The sequence below is a fragment of the Pseudorca crassidens genome, chromosome 1 (assembly GCF_039906515.1).
Source record: "Pseudorca crassidens isolate mPseCra1 chromosome 1, mPseCra1.hap1, whole genome shotgun sequence".
NCBI lineage: Eukaryota > Metazoa > Chordata > Mammalia > Artiodactyla > Delphinidae > Pseudorca > Pseudorca crassidens.
This window is the reverse complement of record NC_090296.1, coordinates 179,559,923-179,581,639: the sequence shown is the minus strand read 5'-3', so window position 1 is coordinate 179,581,639 and position 21,717 is coordinate 179,559,923. Positions and strand designations below refer to the sequence as shown.

The 21,717-nt window shown below is 34.9% G+C and overlaps 1 protein-coding gene across 10 annotated transcripts in view; it reads left to right on the top strand.

The window, feature by feature from the left end:
- The window catches only part of ANKRD26 (ankyrin repeat domain containing 26), a 92,167-nt gene that overhangs the window by 48,483 nt on the left and 21,967 nt on the right, over window positions 1-21,717 (top strand). For 8 of the 10 annotated variants that reach the window (XM_067701464.1, XM_067701453.1, XM_067701460.1 and 5 more), the window contains 11 exons: window positions 1,643-1,794; window positions 4,096-4,266; window positions 6,059-6,092; window positions 6,376-6,517; window positions 9,597-9,810; window positions 11,671-11,854; window positions 12,471-12,608; window positions 14,390-15,346; window positions 16,739-16,891; window positions 19,757-19,827; window positions 20,166-20,259. In XM_067701464.1, the coding sequence (XP_067557565.1) occupies window positions 1,643-1,794; window positions 4,096-4,266; window positions 6,059-6,092; window positions 6,376-6,517; window positions 9,597-9,810; window positions 11,671-11,854; window positions 12,471-12,608; window positions 14,390-15,346; window positions 16,739-16,891; window positions 19,757-19,827; window positions 20,166-20,259 (2,310 nt within the window). The remainder of the gene's footprint in view (window positions 1-1,642; window positions 1,795-4,095; window positions 4,267-6,058; window positions 6,093-6,375; window positions 6,518-9,596; window positions 9,811-11,670; window positions 11,855-12,470; window positions 12,609-14,389; window positions 15,347-16,738; window positions 16,892-19,756; window positions 19,828-20,165; window positions 20,260-21,717) is intronic. The other 2 variants (XM_067701463.1, XM_067701449.1) reach the window with 1 other exon arrangement.

Genomic DNA, 21,717 nt, shown 5'->3' with positions numbered 1-21,717 from the left:
AGATGGGGTCAGCTAAATAGGTAATTGTGTAGAAGTAGATTACTTCTGCCATTTAAATAATAGGAAACTATTTTCATGGCTTTTGTTCCTTAATCAACCTAAGTCTCTCTCTGTCAGTCTTTCACATGGACTGGGAAGCTAATTTAGCTACATACCGTGTGACCTTCTGAGCCAGAATAAACACAAAGGGAATTGCTTAAGAAATATAATAAGCTAGGGTTTGGAGGTTTTTAAAAATCTATTGGGTTTTAAATATAAATTACACTTCTATAGTATGGGAAGGAAGCAGTGACTGAAAGAAGGGACATAAACACGTATTCCTGCTAAACTAATCTCTTTATTGTGCTTTAGTGTGTGCGATCTTCTCTGCTTTACTCAGTCCCTTGGCACTTAGAATTCCAACATGGCCACTTCAAGATATTTTTAATAACAAATACATGTACTCCCACATATTCTTTAATCACCACTCTCAGATGTTTCTGTTGAGTCAGACCTTTACATTATGTTGTTTAATAAAATGTGGTAAGTTTTGACATGTATGATTTTATCATATAGGTAGTATAAACCCTCAGCAAAAAAAAATTCAGTATTTATCTCCAAAGGAGAAAACTGAGTTTTGACGTGCGGTGAGTTTTCTTTTCCTTCCAGTAATAGATTTTTTAATTTGTTTGTTTGCTCTTTTGTGTAAGAGGTGCATTGACTGAGTTTTAAAGATAGACAAAAATCTGTAGATATTCTCCTTTAAAAGAAAAAGAGATGAGCCCTACCCCCAACTGAGGCATTAAATTACTTTGCCAAAGTCACACTTTTAACTTATCTGATTAATTTGATGAATTCATTTGGTAATGTATCAGATTCAGGGTTACAGAATTGTATCATCTATTTTGGTGCCATGAAATGCTAGGAGATGCCACTTTAGGGACTTTGGACAAATCATTGAACCTTTCTTGGTTTTATTCCCATTATTGGTAAATAGTGGGGCTAAAGTAGATAATTACTTCTATACCCTTAAGCTATAAAATTTCATGGTTATTGAATGTGAAATTGGGAGGTGTTACTCATTTTCCAGAATTCCACACTAACTAACAATTCATTAATTTCACTCTACTCCTGTTTTTTGGTAAACTTTGGTTCATATATTTTAGTGAACACCGTCACTTTTTTGATAATCCCAGGATCCAAATGGAAAAAGAATTGTAAAAGGCAGTGGGGGAAGAATAGCTTCAGTGCAGAAAGAAGAACGTTTCCTTTTTGTTACTGAAGGACCAAGGTGTCACATCCTCTAAATTTGGCTGTTTAATGCAAAATCCAGGTGGTAAAGACCGAAGAGGACAAATTTTGTGTCTTTGTCTCTTTATTTCTCTATCTCTGCCATCAGACGGGGAAGAGTGGATGTGAATAGCTGCACAACATTAAAAAGCCCTTTTTGAAATTTTTAAAACTTTATTTCTTTTCCTCAAACAGAAAGAAGCAGAATTTACAAAAATTTCAATGACTTGTAATTAAAAAAAATTAAGCACAAAACTATTTATATTGCTTAAAACCGGGGCAAACTCTGAGTCAAATAATTAATGAAAATGAAAAGGTCTTTATAATGAATAAGGTAATAACAATTATATGTAGTGTCAAACTTTCATTAAAGGTTGAAGAAGAAAAGAATAAGCACAAAAGTAGTGAAATGGAAGTATCAGAAAACATATATGATGCTGATGATAGTGGATTAATTCAACAGAGAAAGAGCAGAAAAACTAATAACCAACAGTTTCCTACCATGGAGAATGAAGATTCTGATAGGTAAGCCTATGTCAGTATTTAACAATAGATAATTGTTATTTTCCTATAAAACAAGTTCTCATTTGAGCTAATGTTCATGATTAACAAATTGTATATTTTACTAGGGTTATAGTTATTTCTAATACTCTTGTCCTTTAGCCTTAATACTAGCGTTAATTGGTTAACACACCACCGTATTACAGTATTAGAGTATTCTGGATTTGACTGTATACTTACCTTTACCAGTGTGTTGTATATTTAAATATATTTTATGTTAACTAACTAGCGTCCTTTGATTTCAGCTTGAAGACTCCTTTCAGCATTTCTTGTGAGGCAGGTCTAGTGGTGATGACCTCCCTCAGCTTTGCTTTGTTTGGGAAAGTCTTTATCTCTCCTTCATTTCTGAAAGACAACTTTTCTGGATAGAGTATTCTTGGTTGGCAGTTTTTTTCTTTTAGCACTTTGAATATGTCGTCCTACTCTCTTGAAATCCATTGATAGACTTATGGGGATTCCCTTATAATTTACAAGCCTCTTTACTTTTGCTGCTTTTAAGACTCTCTCTTTGTCTTTGATTTTTGACAGTTTTGTTATAATGTCTCCTGGCGAGGATGTCTTTAAGTTGAGTTTGTTTGGTGACCTATGAGCTTTAGGAACTTGGATATCCAAATCTCTCCCCAGGTTTAGGAAGTTCCCAACCATTTTTTCTTTAAATAAGCTTTCTGCCACCTTCTCCCTATCTTCTCTTTCTGGAACTGCAGTGATTCATGAATTATTTCTTTTGATGGTATCTGGTAATTCATTGATGGTATCTGGTAATTTCTTCCCACTTTTTCATTCTTTTTTTCTTTATTCTTCTCTGATTGGATAATTTCAAAGCTCCTATCTCTTAACTCACAGATTCTTTCTTCTGTTTGATCCATTCTGCTGTCAGTGCTCTTTATTGCATTTTTCCTTTCATTCATTGTATTCTTCAGCTCCAAAATTTCCATTTGGTTCTTTTTTGTTATTTCTGTCTCTTTGTTAAACTCCTCATCTTGTTTGTGTATTACTTTCCTGATTTTGTTGGGTTGTCTTTCTGTGTTTTCTTGTAGCTCACTGAGTTTCCTTAAAACTACTATTTTGAATTCTCTATCAGGTAGATTGCAGATCTCCATGTCTTTGGGATTTGTTACTGGAAAATTATTGTGATCTTTTGGTAGTGTCATGTTTTCTTGATTTTTTTTAATGTTACTTGAAGTTTTGCATTGCTGTCTTTGCATTTGAAGTAGCAGTCACCTCTTCCAGTCTTTAATAACTGCCCTCTCCAGTGTACCCCAACTTGCATATTTTTGTTCCAGTGGTATGCTGGAACTTCTCTGCTGGAAACCTGGATTTCCACAAAGCCTCTCTTGTCTAAGACAGTGTTTTCCAAGGTTCCCTGGATGTTGCTAAGAGTGGCTGGAGCCAGTTCATGGGCCATGCAGGGTCCACAGCAGGGATGCGGTCTGTATGTCTGTTACCACTTGGGTGGGCAGGACTCTTCCCAGGTCCCTTGGTTTATGGTGCTGGATCCTGCAACTCCCACAAAGCCACTTTTGTCCGTGGATAGATGCCAAATGGTTGCTGCTGGTGGAGGGATACTATGAGGTACCTATTTTTCAGCCCTGATGCTGACGTGACCCCAACATGGGGGTGTTTAAAAGTAAATTTTCCCCCCAAGATATTTCCTTGAGTTCTTCTTTCATGTTATATGTACCTCATGTAATTTTTAAAAATCATGTAAATTAAACATTATAGATCAAAACAAAACAATATAGTAGAAATCTAATTATTACTCCCATGTCTAAGAATCATTGCTTTTAGGCAGTGAACTTCAGCTTTTCAGTGTAGCACTTGAGGTTCTTCAGAATGTCTTTCCAGACTCATCTCTCTGCTTCTTTCCATGTATTTTGTACTTTTCCTTCCAAGTTCCTAGGAAACACCTAGACGCCATGTGCCTGATCTTTGTGCTCACATTCTAATCACCAAGTAGAATGATTTTCTCCATTTTCTTTTCCTCATGACCTCCTCTGTTTATCTAACCTCTTCTGTAAAGCTTTCCTATGTTCACTTATAACTTTCATATGTCAACTCTTACCTATCACATTGTATCATAATTGTGTATCTGTCTTTGAAGCAAGAATTTGTATTTGCTTGCATATGGTTGGTACTTCATAACTGTTTTGTGAACTAATAAATGACTTATGATGGGTAAGAGTTGGAATTTTTTAAAAATTTGTTTTTTATTCTTTATCAGTAGAATTATTAGAAAACATTGGCTTTTTTATGGATTTTTTTAAGTAGCGGTCCTGGCGTGCATATGAAGGAAGTAAAGAAAAATGAAAATGAAAAATGGACATCAAAAGAATGTGTGATTACACCAATGTTTGAGAAGGACGATTCACTGATCGGTGGTCTGCTACACATGAATGATGACAGCAGTTTAAGTGGAGTAGATCAGGATGATGGCAGGTAAAATCTACAAATTCTTTATTTTTAGGTCAAGAAATATTAACACTGAATACTTTTTCTGGAAATAGAACAGCATAATATAGTGTACAGGGCACGACAAGAGAATTCTCAACTATACCAGATGAACGCTGCTGAAAGGTTAAGATGAGGATGAGTGGCTTTGACCAGAAGTAGTTTCAATAAATATTCCCCATGGAAGCTGGACTGTAGTGAATAAGTATAAACGGCTCCTTAGGGAATATTTACTGGGAAAGGCAATAGAGAACTGGATGGTAACTGAAGAGGAATGTGGAGTTCAAGGGAGTTTCCTTTCTCTTTTTATGTTAAGATGGGAGTTTTTAGAGTATGTTTGTATGCTGTTGGAAATGAGCCAGTAGAGGATGCATTTATTCAGTTTAATCTTGTTTGCATGTCCAATATTAGAAAGCTTATTGATTGTATTACATTATCTTTAAAATATTATAGTAAACTAATTGTACATAATACTTCTATTCACGTATAGTTTTATGATAAGGGCTTGTTCACTGATTTTGAAGTGTAATATTCTTATATAATTGAATATGCAGATGAGTACTTAAAAATTATTCTATCATACATAGATTTTTAAAAATTATATAATCATAAATTTACAAACATTTAGGCCATACTGAATAAGATTTAATCATTCCTTGATAATTCTAGATGACAGTATCATCATGAGTGGCTATGGTTTTGTAAGGTACTCTAAAACAGATTATGTTAACTTCATAGTGGTTTAGATTCCAGGGAAAAGGGTAAGATTTTGTTTATATTCGATAGAAAAAAAAACTATTAACAATCTATCACAGATTATTACTTTTGGATTATAAAGTTCTAAATTACAAAAGTCATGCTTCCTATACTAAAAGTGTCATTAACATGTATTGTGCGCTAAGTATATGTTGAATGCATGAATAAACAGCTGAATGGGTGAATGAATGCCTGTTGATGAATTTCTTTACAATAGCAAATCTTTATTGAAAATAGAATTCCAATATTGCCTAGGTCTAAAGCCTTTTTATTTTTAAAAAATATGTGTAAGATTCAGAAATTATTATTTATAGTTATAACTAGACATGGAATAATAATACAGATTCATTTGCTATCATATTACTTAAAAACACTTAAAAATAATTATTACCTTCTCATCATATTGTGAAACACAAGCGTTGAAGCCAGATTTCCTGGGTTTGAATTCTGGGTCTGCTGCTGATCTGCTGTAGGGGCTTGGGCAAGTTACTTAGCCTTTCTGTGCTCCATTTCTTCCTGTGTAAATGACCTAATGTATTACCTCTCTCCCAGAATTGTTGTGAGGATTAAAATGCCTTTAAGACATGTAAGGTGCTTATAATAATGCATAGCAGTTACATAGTAAGTCCTCAAAAAGCTAATATCATGATTACTAAAAAAAAGAGTTTCTTTCATATAAGGACTTAATACTTTCCAAATAGGTTTTAGTGCCATAAAGTTAGTTTTTATTGAAAATGACAATAACAAAAAACCCTGGTATATTTCTTCCTGTCAAATAATGCAAGTAACATTATGCTTTTCCTTTTCCTTTGATTGTCAGCTTGATCTAATTTAATGCTTTGTTAATATTATTATGGTATAGTTTCTTTGTCCTTTAATGTTACTCTTTCTGTTTATTGTTTAATCTCTTTTATAGAAAATTAATTACCGATGCAAAGATTTTATGTAAAAAACAATAGGTTTAGATATTCTTTGTATTTTAAGTATTTAATGTTTGCCTGAAAAGAATCGTTTGTTTTTTTAGGGCTGCAAAGGAAACATCTAACGAAAAGAACAAGGTAGAGTAAACAATTAATTATAAAAAATATTATCCTGTAGTAAAAAATTACTTTGTAAAAGGTATAGTGGAAAAATAAAAAATCTTCCTTTGTTGTAGAGACATTTACTTTGAAAAAATAATCTAGAAACACTGTTGATAAAATTATCCCTTTGATAAAAATCTGTTCTTTTAAAAAGTATCTGTGTTTTTGCTTTAATAAAGAGATATTTATCATCTCTGTACACTTAGTATATTTTATAAATATTTTGGGGACATTGTGAAATAGTATTTTTTATTTGTAGGTAAAAGAGCAAATTGATTCTATGGATGACCTTGATGACTTAACTCAGTCATCTGAAACAGCTTTTGAGGATTGCCAGATGCTTTACTCTAATTATAAGAATTCCATGTTGCTAATTGAACAACTTGGCATGGAGTGTAAAGGTAGGACCATGGTATAAATATAAAGCCTTTTTGTGTATACTGTTGTAATATTTGGTAGAATTCACCAGTGTAGCCACTTGGGCCTGGAATTTTCTTTGTGGGACGGTCTTTAACTAGGACTTTAGTTTCTTTTTTAGATATAGGGCTGTTTAGTTTATTTGTTCTTTCTTGATTGAGCTTTGGTAATTTCCCTCTCTCAAGGAATTTACCCACTTCATCTGAGTTGCCAAATTTATTTACATAATGTTCATAATATTACTGTCAGTCTTTTAATATCTATGGAATCTGTAGTAATTTCTCATTACTCATTTCTGTGAAATTGGTAATTTGTGCCTTCTCTCTTTTTTTTTTTTTCATTATCAGCCTGGCTAGAGGTTTATCACTTTTATTCATCTTCTGAATATATTTGGTTTCACTGATTTTTTAAATATTTATTTATTTATTTATTTTTGGCTCTGTTGGGTCTTCGTTGCTGTGTGCAGGCTTTCTCTAGTTGTGGCGAGCGGGGGCTACTCTTTGTTCAGTGTGCAGGCTTCTCATTGCTGTGGCTTCTCTTTTTGTGGAGCATGGGTTCTAGGTGTATGGGCTTCAGTAGTTGTGGCACGCGGGCTCAGTAGTTGTGGCTTGCGGGCGCTAGAATGCAGGCTCAGTAGTTTTGGCACACAGGCTTAGTTGCTCTGAGGCATGTGGGATCTTCCCGGACCAGGGATCAAACCCGTGTCCCTTGCATTGGCAGGTGGATTCTTAACCATTGTGCCACCAAGGGAGTCCCTCATTGATTTTTCCATGTCTTTTTTGTTTTGTTTGTTTTGTTTTCTCTCATTGATTTTTTCTTTGATGTTTTTTATTTCCTTTCTTCTGCTTGCTTTGGGTTTACTTTGCTCTTTTTAAAAAAATATTTATTTATTTTATTTTATTTTTGGCCGCGTTGGGTCTTAGTTGCGGCACGTGGGATCTTTCGTTGCAGCGTGTGGGCTTCTCTCTCTAGTTGTGGCATGTGGGCTCAGTATTTGTGACACTCCAAATGGGGTGTGGGCTCCAGCGTGTGTGGGCTCTGTAGTTGCGGCATGCTGACTCTCTAGTTGTGGCTTGCGTGTTCAGTAGTTGCAGCGGGCGGGCTTAGTTGCCCCATGGCATGTGGGGTTTTAGTTCCCCGACCAGGAATCAAACCCATGTCCCCTGGATTGGAAGACAGATCCTTAACCACTGAACCATCAGGGAAGTCCCCTAATTTGCTCTTTTTCTGGATTTTTATGTTGGAAGCCAAGGTTATTGATTTGAGACCTTCTTTTCTAATATAGACATTCAGTGCTATAATTTTTCATGCAAGTAAGCAGCATTCCACAAATTGTAATATATTATGTTTTCATTTTTATTCAGTTCAAAATACTTTGTAATTCCTCTTTTCATTACCTCTTTAATCCAAGGTTTATTTAGATGTGTGTTATTTAGTTTTCAAATATTGGAGTATTTTCCAGAAATATTTTTGTTCTTGATTTCCAATTTGATTGCTTTGTGGTCAGAGAACATGCTTTGTATGACTTAAATCCTTTTGACTTACTCCTTTATTTTATAACTCAGAAAACAGTCTTTTTTTGGAAGTGTTCCATGGCTACTTGAAAAGAATGCTGGTGTTCAAGTCTACAGTATCCTTGCTGATTTTCTGCCTGCTCTTTCTATCACTTACTCATTGAGGGGTATTGAAATCTCAGACAGTAATTGTGGATTTGTCTATTTTTCTTTGCAGTTCTCTCAAGTTTTGCTTCATATATTTTGAAGTTATTAGGCACATAAACGTTTAGGGTTGTTATGCTTCTTATTAATTGACACTCTTATCATTATGAATGACCTTGTCTATTGCTGATAATGTTTTTTGCTCTGAAGTCTACTTTGTTTGGTATTAATATAGCCAGTCTTAGCTTAGCTTTGTTTTGTCACATGTTAGTGTGGTATATCTTTTTTGTTTGTTTGTTTGTTTGTTTCTTGTGTGGTATATCTTATTTCTAACCTTATTACAAATTTATGTCTGTGTGTTTAAAGTGCATTTCTTGTAGGTGGCATACAGTTGGGTCTTGCTTTTTGATCCAGTCTGACAATCTGCTTTTTCTTAAAATTTAATTAATTAATTTATTTTTGGCTGCGTTGGGTCTTCATTGCTGCACACGGGCTTTCTCTAGTTACGGCGAGTGGGGGCTACTCTTCGTTGTGGTGCGCAGGCTTCTCGTTGCAGTGGCTTCTCTTGCTGTGGAGCACAGGCTGTAGGCCCATGGGCTTCAGTAATTGTGGCATGTGGGCTCAGTAGTTGTGGTGCATGGGTTTAGTTGCTCCATGACATGTGGGAGGACCAGGGCTCGAACCTGTGTCCCCTGCATTGGCAGGTGGATTCTTGACCACTGTGCCACCAGTGAAGTCCCTGACAATCTGCTTTTTAATTGAGGTTTTCAGACCATTTTCACTTAATGTGATTATTGATACAGTAGGTTTGAATCTGTCATTATGCTGTTTGATTTCTGTTTATCCCATCTGTTCTTTGTTCCCCTTTTCTTTTTCTGCTGTCTTTTAGATTAATCGAGTAATTTTTATGATGTAGTTTTATTTCTTTTTTGTTTTTTTGGTTTATTAACTGTAACTCTTTTGTTTCACTATTTTAGTGGTTGCTTTAGGGTTTACAGTATTTTACTTAGGGTTATCACAGTCCACCTTCAAGTAATATTGTACCACATCATATATAGGATAAGAATATTACAAAACAGCTTACTTCCACTTCTTCTCTCCTTGCCAGATCCTCCTGGATCTGTGGGAGTGTAGTTTTCATTAAGTTTAGAAAGTTGTTGGCCATTCTTTTCTTCAAATATCTTTTTTCTGTCTCTTTCCTCCACCTCTTTGGGGCATTGTATATTTAGCCACTTGAATTCCTGGTCAGGGAATTAAGATCCCGCATGCTGTGCGGCATAGCCAAAAAAAAAAAAAAAATGTATTTGTTCAATGTATGGATGAGTGAAGGTGAAAATGCACAGTGCTTTATACACAAAAATTATTCATATATTTTATTTCTATCTTTGTTTTCTTCCTAATGCAGATTCTGTTAGCTTATTGAAAATTCAGGATGCAGTTCTTTCATATGAAAGATTAATAGAACTTAAAAAAAATCAATGTGAACTACTTACAGGAAAAAATAAAAAAATGGAAAGTAAGGTTAGTGGGCTACAAAAGGAGCTATCAGAAACAAAAGAAATGAAATCACAGTTAGAGCATCAAAAAGTGCAGTGGGAACAAGAGCTCTGCAGCTTGAGGTATTGAACATCTTGGTTTTAAAGAAATATTTGAACTGTTTTTATTTACTGTAATACTACAGATGTGTATTTACTTTAATACTACGGGAAGTTTTATAATTGCTAAGTTACCTGCTGGTATTTTACAGGGGAGAAAACTTCATTAGTATTGTGGAGTGTGAAATTCTTGGAAATAATACAGCAAGTTCTTAACAGTGGATACTTCTACTAAAAATTTAATGTATATATTTCCAAATCATCATTTTCATGGCCATACAGAAGTCCTCCATATGAAGCCTCATTTTTTTGTAATCTCTCTCTTTTTTTAATTTTTATTTATTTTTTTATACAGCAGGTTCTTATTAGTTATCCATTTTATACATATTAGTGTATACATGTCAATCCCAAGCTCCCAGTTCATCCCACCCCCCTGCTTTCCCCTCTTGGTGTCCATACGTTTGTTCTCTACATCTGTGTCTCTATTTCTGCCTTGCAAACCAGTTCACCTGTACCATTTTTCTAGATTCCACATATATGTGTTAATATACGATATTTGTTTTTCTCTTTCTGACTTACTTCACTCTGTATGACAGTCTCTAGATCCATCCATGTCTCAACAAATGACCCAATTTCGTCCCTTTTTATGGCTCAGTAATATTCCATTGTATATATGTGCCACATCTTCTTTATCCATTCGTCTGTCGATGGGCATTTACGTTGCTTCCATGACCTGGCTATTGTAAATAGTGCTGCAGTAAACATTGAGGTGCTTGTGTCTTTTTGAATTATAGTCATTATTAACAAATTGAATTTCAGTTGTTTTTCATTTTTCTGTATTATATTTAATGCTACGAGGAACGTCTCTTCTATAAATTCATTTCTACATTTCTGATTATTTATTTTGAATAAATTCTTTAATATTGTGTTATTTGGTTAAAGTATGAGAACTTTTAAAAAAGGTCTTTGATCCATGTTTCTAAATTGTTCTCCAGAAAGTTTATATTACTTTACACTCCCACCCACAGAAGTATGAAATGGCCATTTTTCTCAAGACAAAATTTTTAAAAAAAATTATGCAGTTTTATTCTTAACATATGCATGGATGAAATAAAAGGTAAAAATGGAAGGTAATTACTGATTAGTTTATTCAATATCTCTTTCATACAGAGATAAAATTAGTTCAAAGGTTTGTACTGAAAGCACAAAATACTCTCTATTGTTTTTAATTAATATGGATCCTGCCTTACGGGATTTAAAATTATTTATTAAATAGATAACAATCAACAAGTTGAAAATGTTGCAAAAGAAGAAACATAAAAAGTGTGGGGCAACAGATATTAGATTCCCTAGCCTAGTCTTGGATTAGTGTCTGAAGATACGTGTTCTGTAAAAGACCTCTGCAGATTTTTATCTGGCACTGTAAGTCATTTAGGGGTACCTGCAGTATTTTATGAAGTTGAAATTTTATTTCTAGTGAACTTATGAACTTGTTTCTAAACAACAGCTTCTCTTTTTAGTTAGTAACTAAATTATCTGTCCTGAAGGAGGAGTAATTATGACAGTGTGGAAAACAGGGTAATTTTCAACCTAACTTCACTGAATAATTTCAAAATTTCTTTCCTACACTATTCACCAGAGTTACTGTGGACTAAAACTTACTTAAGTGGCAGAATGTTTTTTCATTGCTCCCTTTCAAGTATATATATCTTTATGAAGAGATTGAAGTGAGGAATTAAAAATATGAGACCTAGAAAGGAAAAACAAAACTGGAGAACAGAAATTTCATTAGGATAGTAAATCAGCGGGTGAAGAGCCAGATCATAAAATGAACTTTTTATTTCCTAACAAACCACATTTTAAGGTAAACATATTTAACTGCAGATTCACCCTAAAACAAGAAGAAGAGAAGAGAAGAAATGCTGACATGTTATATGAAAAAATTAGGGAGCAGTTAAGAAGAAAAGAAGAGCAATACAGTAAAGAAGTTGAAATGAAACAACAACTTGAACTCAATCTCAGAGCACTAGACACGGAACTGAGGACTGTGAGAAATAATCTGAATCAGGTAAATTAATCTTTGGTGAAAATTTCAAATTTCCAACAGTATTTCATCAGTATTATTTGTAATATCTCTTTGATTTAATATATATTATTTAGGTTTAAAACAAATAAAAAGTGTTATCTCATCCTAAATATGAACTATGACATTTATAGCTTAAATTATTAATTTCTTGCCATTCTTAGCTTCTAATACATGCTCTGTGTATGTTTTCTGAATGGAGGAATGGAAGGTAAATTGAGCTTAATGATTAACATAATGATTGGCATTTTTGGTCCATTCGAAAGTAATATTCTTAATTCCAATCTATGTGTTAATTTTGGCTTTTTTATGTTAAAATACAGGCTAAATTGCTTTGGGACTGTGATGGAACTAGTTAAACGCTTTGTAAAAAGATTTTCTTTCACAATACTATATCTCCCTGTATTTTTGCTCTGTGATAAGTTTAGCAGTCATTTAAATTAAAATCTTAAGTTATTCATGTGGGATAAAGATCCTTGTGTTTATTTAAAAAGGCTACTTCCTTTTAACAGTTTTTTTTTTTTTTAATTCTGCTCTTAAGCTTTTGACATTTTTTTTTTTAATGGTATGAGACCAAAAACCTCATGAAATGTGTCTCCAGGTTGTAGAAGAGCGAAATGACACTCAGAGGCAGCTTTCTCGAGAGCGGAATGCCAGAATTTTACAAGATGGAATCCTGACCAATCACCTTGCCAAACAAAAGGAGATAGAAATGACTAATAAGCAAATGAATTCTGAGGTATTTTCTTTAATCATTTTCAAATATTTGTGTGTATGTATCTGTATATATTTTAAAAACCAATACTATACATCACAGACAGTATAGAGGATATTTAAAACCTATTTAAGTATATTTTTGGGGGGGTGACGTTTCTCGTCCATTGGATATTTAATATTTTTAATTCAAACATAATTGAATTATCTTTAATTAAATTTAATTCAAGTAGTATTTTTAATTCAAATCCATTTGTCTGCAACAGTCAAGCAGTGACGTACAATAGCCTCATCCAAGGAGAGGCTTTTAATATTTTCCATAGGAACTGATGAACTTTTCATAATCTCAAAACTATTGCTACCATCTAGAAAAGTCTGCACCCTGATGGTGGTTTAGGCAGGGAAGACCATGTGTGCTCCACCATCGACCACACTACCCAACCAAATCCCAGCACTGAATACGATCTTGCCCTCTGCTTTGGAGTGAACATGTCAATCACTATGCACCTCATCATTTTCAGTGTCTAAATCAGAGTCTGTTCTTAGTTTCACTGTCATTTCTTTAACCAGTACCCCATCAATGACACTTTTACATCATTTACAATTTTTCAGTATCGTAAAAGCTGCAACATTAGTGGTAAAAACTTTTTTTTTTTTTGCGGTACGCGGGCCTCTCACTGTTGTGGCCTCTCCCGTTGCGGAGCACAGGCTCCAGTCACACAGGCTCAGCGACCATGGCTCACGGGCCCAGCCGCTCTGCGGCATGCGGGATCTTCCCGGACCGGGGCACGAACCCGTGTCCCCTGCATCGGCAGGCGGACTCTCAACCACTGCGCCACCAGGGAAGCCCAGGCAAAAAATTTTTGAGGAAATTTAATCTGTCGAAATATATACAGAGCTAAGGCTTTTACTATGGGGTAGCTGTATAGGTTAGATAGCAGATGAGCAAATTTTTTTTTAAGCTAGCGGGTGGTATTTTATTTTATTTTTTATTGAAGTATAGTTGATTTACAATATTGTGTTAGTTTCAGGTATACAGCACAGTGATTCAGTTTTATATATATATATATATATATATATATATATATATACCTTTATAGATTCTTTTTCCAAATATTGAGTGTAGTTCCCTGTGCTACACAGTAGGTCATTGTTGGTTATCCATTTTTTATATAGTAGTGTGTATATATTAATCCCAACCTCCTAATGAATCCCTCCCCCTCTTTCCCCTTTAGTAACCATTTGTTTTCTATGTCTGTGAGTCTCTCTGTTTTGTAAATAAGTTTATTTGTATCATTTTTTTAGATTCCATGTATAAGCGATATCATATGATATTTGTCTTTCTGTCTGGCTTACTTCACTTAGTATGATAGTCTCTAGGTCCATCCATGTTGCTGCAAATGGCATTATTTCATTCTTTTTTATGGCTGAGTAGTATTCCATTGTATAAATATATCACATCAGATGCAATTTTTAAGTGTAGTCAGATTTATTAATCATTTATTTTAAGCCTTCTGGGTTTGTTATAATTTAGAGAAAGGCCTTTCCAATTCTGAGCTTCTTAAGAATTCTCTTGTGGTTTCTTTTTTGCTTTCGTGGATTCATTGTCTTTAATTAAATTTTTGAACTTTTGAAGATTTCTGCTTGCAAGAAGTCTGAGGTTTGTATCCAACCTTATTTTTTCCAGTTGGATATCCACTTATTGCAGCCTTTTCATTGTATAAACATGTAGGTTAGTCTTTCAGAGGAAATCATGAAATGTCAATTTATTGAGTACTAGCTAAAAATCTCCTCTGTTTCACTTAGGTGTCCAATAGTCCTGAAAAAGAAAAAGATCTGTTACATAAAAACCACATCTTGCAGGATGAAGTTGCCATGCTAAGACTGGAAATAGACACAATAAAATGTCAGAACCAGGAAAAGGAAAAGAAATATTTTGAGGACATTGAAATTGTAAAAGAAAAGAATGATGATCTTCAAAAGACAATAAAACTGAATGAGGAAACATTAACAAAGACAACATTCCAATATACTGGACAGCTTAATGTTCTGACAGCTGAGAATACAATGCTAAACTCTAAGCTGGAGAATGAAAAACAAAGCAAAGAAAGACTGGAAACAGAAGTGGAATCCTACCGTTCTAGACTGGCTACCGCCATACATGATCACCATCAAAGTCAGACATCAAAAAGAGACCTGGAACTTGCCTTCCAGAGAGCAAGAGATGAGTGGTTACGCTTGCAGGACAAAATGAATTTTGATGTGTCTAACCTGAACGATAACAATGAGATGCTTTCCCAGCAACTTTCTAAAGCTGAAAGTAAATTCAATAGCCTAGAAACCCAGCTCCATCACACGAGGGATGCTCTCAGAGAAAAGACTTTGATGTTAGAACGTGTACAGAGAGACCTAAGCCAAGCACAGTGTCAAAAGAAGGAAATTGAACACATGTATCAAAGCGAACAAGGCAAAGTGAATAAATACATTGGAAAGCAGGAATCCTTAGAAGAGAGATTATCTCAACTCCAGAGTGAAAACATGTTGCTCAGACAGCAACTGGATGATGCGCAAAACAAAGCCGACAGTAAAGAGAAGACGGTAATTAACATCCAAGACCAGTTTCAGGATATTGTGAAAAAACTTCAAGCTGAAAGTGAAAAACAAGGTCTGATGCTGGAGGAAAGAAACAAGGAGTTAATCAATGAGTGTAATCATTTAAAAGAGAGAATGTATCAGTATGAAAATGAGAAAACAGAAAGAGAAGTAAGTATCCAAGAAGAGAAATAATTCTCAGACTTCCTGAAAGAAAATGCAAAGTGATTTTGATTATGGCTAAATGTTGAATCTAGTTGAATATAAAAAATATATAGACTATAAATCTATAGACTGTAAATCAGCCTAAAAGCATACCTTGTATCCAGCAAATAAAGAATTAGACCTGAGAGGTGCTTTACTTTGAGTAGAGACATTGTGTCACCTATGAAATTTTAAGAGATTAAGTTATAAATTGTTAATGGGTATAGACAGGTATTAGTAACTTACTCTTCTACTGCTAAGATAATAATTTTAATCTTTATGTCACATTTTAGTATCACGATGAAGCAGATAAATGAAACGCTCAGATCTAAAATGAATTATTTTGAAATTAAGATTCAGTTGTGTGTATTACCTTGACAGTCAATTCCAGATTTCCCAGATGAACTGATGTGTCGATGCCATATCTCATAGTACTTTTCCTTCAGTAGCTTGTCATAACTTTTTAGTTGATATAATTTTATTTTTATTCATGTCAATTAGAATTAATTTGGGAAATAGTTCAGCCTCAAACCATGTATTCTTATGACCTCTCAACTCTTTAAAGGCATCTGCTTTTCATTAAATCATAATTTGGGATTAAAGTAGTGAGCTTTAGCAAAACTATACTTGATTTAATCTTCCCACTTCTATTTATAATTTACTTGGAACATTTTTACAAATAATTTGCTCATAATTCTCATTTCAAGGCTCAGTTACTATCATTTGGATATAAATTTGTCCAATACAAAGAGAATTGTAGCTCTCTGTGACTTATTAATTTGACATTGGACTCCCATTTTCAGACTAGTGAGGGGTGACAGATTCATGAGTAGCAGGAATAGAGTGGGGGACAGGGTCATAGGGGCTGCCATCGGGAGGCAGAGGGAGGCCCTGAAGGTCTCATTTTAATTCTAGGAATTAAAATGGGAATGACCTCATTTTAATTCTGAGATAGGAATCTATTGAGCACTGGATTGAATATGTGAGGATCTCTGAAGTTAATCGAAGCCTCCAGTAGAGAAGAGGGAAGATGTTCCCACCACTTGTCCCACCTACACACTCATTTCTTTCTGAGACTTAAGGAGGTCCTCAAGCTCTGCAAATTGATCGGGAAGGGCGGGGAGTGGATAGCGGGACTGAATCCATTGTCTAAGTAACTTAATAACGATAAGGCCGGAGGGTAACACCTTCTGTGTCTTAAACCAAATTCAGTGAGCAGGAAGGTGCACATACGAGAAGAAGGAGACGAATTGATGTCTCTGGTGACAGTTTTCAAAGTACATATGTTGGAGTTATCTATTATTAACATAACTTAATAATAAGGTAATTTATAAAATCAGTGACAGAGTATCTTATTAGGCACTTGTGAGACAACTTCAACAAGAACTGGCTGATACCCTAAAAAAGCAATCTATGTCAGAGGCTTCACTGGAGGTCACGTCACGTTATCGTACTAATTTAGAAGATGAGGCACAGGATTTAAAGAAAAAATTACGTCAAGTCACCAGTCAGGTATGTATGAAATTTAACGTGTCAATACTTAATGTATAGGATAAAGTGTTTTAAGACACTAATTTTCTTGGACGGCTTTCTTTTGTATTTTCGTTACAAGTAAATTTATTACAATTTTGTTATCTTTATGATGCACTTGTTTCTTAAACTCCGACTTTCATTCTGCCGTTTGCATTATATATTTTTTCTTACAATGTTTACCCTTGGGAAAGTTGAGAATTGTGCATGATTCCTCACAGAAGTTGAGAGACTTTTTTTCTATTGAACAGTATTTTTTAGTGATATCTCTACTACCATGATGAAGCAAGCCAGATAAAATCAGAGGATAATGTTTAATGGAATGTTCCATAAAATTGTCATTTTTCATCTTCACTTTCGTGAATGGATATAGTATCTGTGGATATTTATTTCATGGATTTCAGAATAACTTGTACAGAAAGGTCATTATACAAACCAGTTGAAGTTAGGCATTGCCTTCATTTTCTTTTCATTTTAGATATATTGTAAAAGCTTAGAGATACTCAGATCGTGTATAGTATGTACACCCAAAATAGAAAATTAAGAAAATTATATAGATCCTGCCATTGTAATTTTTAAGAAAACTATTGAGATAATTCACATATCGTATAATTCACCCATTTAAAATGTGTAGTTGAATTTCTCCTTGTATATTCAGAGAGTCGTGCACTTGGCACCACAGTCAATTATAGAGCATCTCCATCACCCACAAAGGAAAACCCTGCATCCCTTAGCCATCACCCATGGCCCCCATCTCCCTCAGCCCCAGCAACCACCAGTCTAATCTCTGTCTCTGTAGATGTGCCTATTCTGGGTATTTCATATAAATGGAATCACACAGTATGTGGTCCTTTGTGATTAGCTTTTCTCATTTGACGTAACATTTTCGAGGTTCATCCATGTTATAGCGCATATCAGTACTTCCATTTCTGTTTATTGTCGAACAGCACGTTATGTGGCTAAGCCATTCATCCATTCATCAGTTGATGGGCCTTTGGGTTATTTCCACCTTTGGGCTGTTAATAATGCTGCTGTGAACATTCATTTACAAGTTACTGTGTGGACATAATTTTTATCTCCCTGCTGTTGGATTTTATCCTCTGAGTTAATTGGCTGATTTCACCTTTTCTTGGCCTTTACTCATGCTGTCCTTTCTGTCTTTACAGTTTCTTTTCCTCCTGCCTAATCCTCCATTTATTCAGACCTGGACCCCAGTCTTCTCCATGAAGCTCTCTCTGACTGTCCTAGCTCTCATTGACCCTGTCATCTAGTCTGTGAAGAACAGTTTAGCCCTTAGTTTTACACTGTTTTAATTTTTTTCATGAGAGAGAATCTTGTCTAAGTATAAATTTGTCTAACAGAGAATACTTATTGATATGCACGGCACCTGTCTTGCATAAATTGAAAATATTTTAGCTTAACAGTTGCTAGGATACAATTAAGTACTTTATACCATACCAATAATTTTTTCTTGGAGCTATTGATATAATAAATCTTGTATTAAAATGTATTTTAAGCAATTAAATATAAAATTAAAAGCTCTTAATCTAATAGAGGAGAATTGTTCAATTAAATGCTCTTTTTTTTTTTCCCTCACTCTGGAAAAAAAATCTAAATTTACCTTCCTTCATTATGCAGCCAGAACTGGGGATTTTGACATTTATAGCCTTTCACCAACTGTAAAGCTCTGTGGATAGCTTCTCCGATATCCATACCACATAACCTTAATTTTCTCATCCGAGTACTTTCTAGACATAAACAGTTGCTGGGAGTGAACTGATTCAGAACTTTGATTTAGCAATAGGGTGATATTTCCATGCCAGTGACTTAACCCTTCCTCTGATGGTCATGTAAGTTATGTACCACTCAATCCAGGAGGTGCTATTCGCATATTAAATCCATGATCACTCCCCACTGAGTAGTACAGAGAGGAAGTAAGTTATAAATTATTATAAGTGGAAAAAAGTACTGGTTGATTAGTGGAATCAGTGAAAGTGTTTGAAGTACTGGGCACATACATTCTGGTCCTCACACTCCCCGTTTACTGCCAATTTCAATGGTATGGAGAATGCTTTCAGTGGGACTTGTACAGGAGACCACTTCTGTTGGCATGCCATCTGCCTAAAATATCAAATTGTTTAGAACATAAAATACAGCAATAGTAATAATTCTAATTGTAAACACTTAGCATTTACTATGCGCCACGTACTTTTCTAAATACGTTATGTATACCCCCCTCCCCCAATTTAATCTTCCTGACATCCCAGTGAGGTCAGTGCTATTATTATCTTCATTTTACGTCTGGAGAAACTGAGACACAGAAAATTTAAGTAATTTGCTCAAGGACATCCAGCAAATAACTGGTGGAATTGGGACTCAGACCCACGCATTCTGGCTCCTGTGTAGATACTGCCTCTCACACTAGTCGCTGAAGCATCTGGTTGTCACCAACAGTAGTGTGTAGTGTGAACGTTCATAATCACTGGAAGAGCTGTGGTCATTCACATATGTGGATATTTAAAATTATAATTGGTATAGAGCGTGGAATAAAAAATATAAATATCTTTCCCCATTTGGCCAATTTATAAGTTTGTGTATTTATTTGATAAAATATAATTTAAAGCATGAATGATGTTGTGGTTTAGTACTAGAGGTCAGTAACTTGTAAAGGGCCAGATAGTAAATATTTTAGGCTTTGTGGTTCATAAGGTGTCTGTTGTAGCAACTCAACTCTGCTGTTGCAGCAGGAAAGTAGTCATAAACAATATGCAGATGAAAGACATAAAAACAGATGATGGCAGATTTGCTAGATTATCAGTAATTTTAAAAAATTTTTTCTCCTTTTAGTTGCAGGAAGCACAGGATCGACGTACAGAGGCCATGAGATGTGCTGAGAAGACGCAGGATCACATCCAAAAGTACAATTTAAAGCAGCACAGAAAATAACTTAAGTATAGAGCAGATAAGCAGTATAGTATGAGAATTATATCAGTAATGACAATAAATACATCATTGTGAGGCTGGGTAAACACTTCAGCTTTGAGCTATTTTGAAATGCGTAATTTTTCTCCATTATTTCTAAATTTTTCACATTATCCACAGAACACAACTAGAAAACGGCACAATTGCCAAATCATCTACTTCTCAAAATTCTAAGAACGTATGTAATTGAACCTGCAGGTGTTTGTTCAGAAAATGTGTGTGGTATTTTAAAAATCTATGTGTGAGAATAATTAGTTTAAAATATGCATTTTAGGCTTGAAATTGAAAATGCCAAGTTAAAAGCTGCAGTCAAAAAGCAAGCCGGCAAAATTGAACAGCTTCAGAAAAACCTGTTAAGTACAAGTTCAGTAAGTCAATCTCTTAATTTCTGTCATGCTGAAAAGGAATTTTAATTTTTATACTAGTAATATATAAGAATATTTTGGACAATATGAAAAGTCTCATTGATAAAAGAGCTTATTTTTATATTGATACTACTTGCTACTAGTAGCATAATTCCTCTTTATAGAGGAAGTTGACTGAAATAATAAAATTGATTTTTCTAGTAAGATTTTAATTAAAAAGATTGTGACAGTCCAAAAGCAATATTTTATATATACCACATTTTGTTAATTCATTCATCTGTCAATGAACACTGGGATTTTTCCACCTTCTGGCTATTGTTAATAATGCTGCTATGAACAGTGGTACACAAATATCTGTTTGAGTCCAGAAATTTGAGTAATGATTTGATCTAGAATTCTGAATTTCCCTTGTAATGTAAACCCTCCAGTGCTATTTTGAGAATGAATTACTTTTTTTTTTTTTTTTTTTTTTGCGGTATGCGGGCCTCTCACCACTGTGGCCTCTCCCGTCGCGGAGCACAGGCTCCGGACGCGCAGGCTCAGTGGCCATAGCTCACGGGCCCAGCCGCGCCGCGGCATGTGGGATCTTCCCGGACCGGGGAACGAACCCGTGTCCCCTGCATCGGCAGGTGGACTCTCAACCACTGCGCCACCAGGGAAGCCCGGGAATGAATTACTTTTAATGTTGTAGTTCGTTTTATTTATCAAGAAGGAATACTAACTAGGTCACTATGCAAGCATTTTTCTGAAAGGAATGTATTTTTTCCTTTCTTGGATTTTATTTTACTTTATTTTTTAAAGATTTTTTTTGATGTGGACCATTCTTAAAGTCTTTATTGAATTTGATACAATACTGCTTCTCTTTTATGTTTTGGTTTTTTGGCCAGGAGGCATGTGGGATCTTAGCTCCCCGACCAGGGATCGAACTCCCTGCATTGGAAGGCAAAGTCTTAACCACTGGACCTCCAGGGAAGTCCCCCTTTTTTCTGTTAAAAAAAGAAAAGAGATGCCAGTGAAAAAGTAGAAATGGCTGCTCAGTCAGGGCCTTACATAGTAACAGGTGCTCCTAGCATAACAAGTTCAGGAACAATTTTTTTCCCAGACACTTGAGTTAATCAGCCTTTCAAAGGTGTAACGGCCAGTCTCAGAAAAGACTGATGTGTAATCCAGGATTCCAATTTATCAATGTATAGTGAAAGCTATGTAACTATTTACCAAGCAGAAAGGGACTCTCCTGCCATTTATACTCTCCTTTGTAGGGGAAGCTACCTATGATTTAAAAATCAGAAGATTCTATTGTGAACCCTAAGTTGGAGGGATGAGGTAGCACCTACCAACTCGTCTCTTTCCATCACAATAGTTAGATTCATGCAGTGTCATTATACAGATATACCTGTCAGGGGAACTAGAACATTCTATTGACTGGCCCTTCTTGTGTTAAAGAAACATTGAAAATTATTT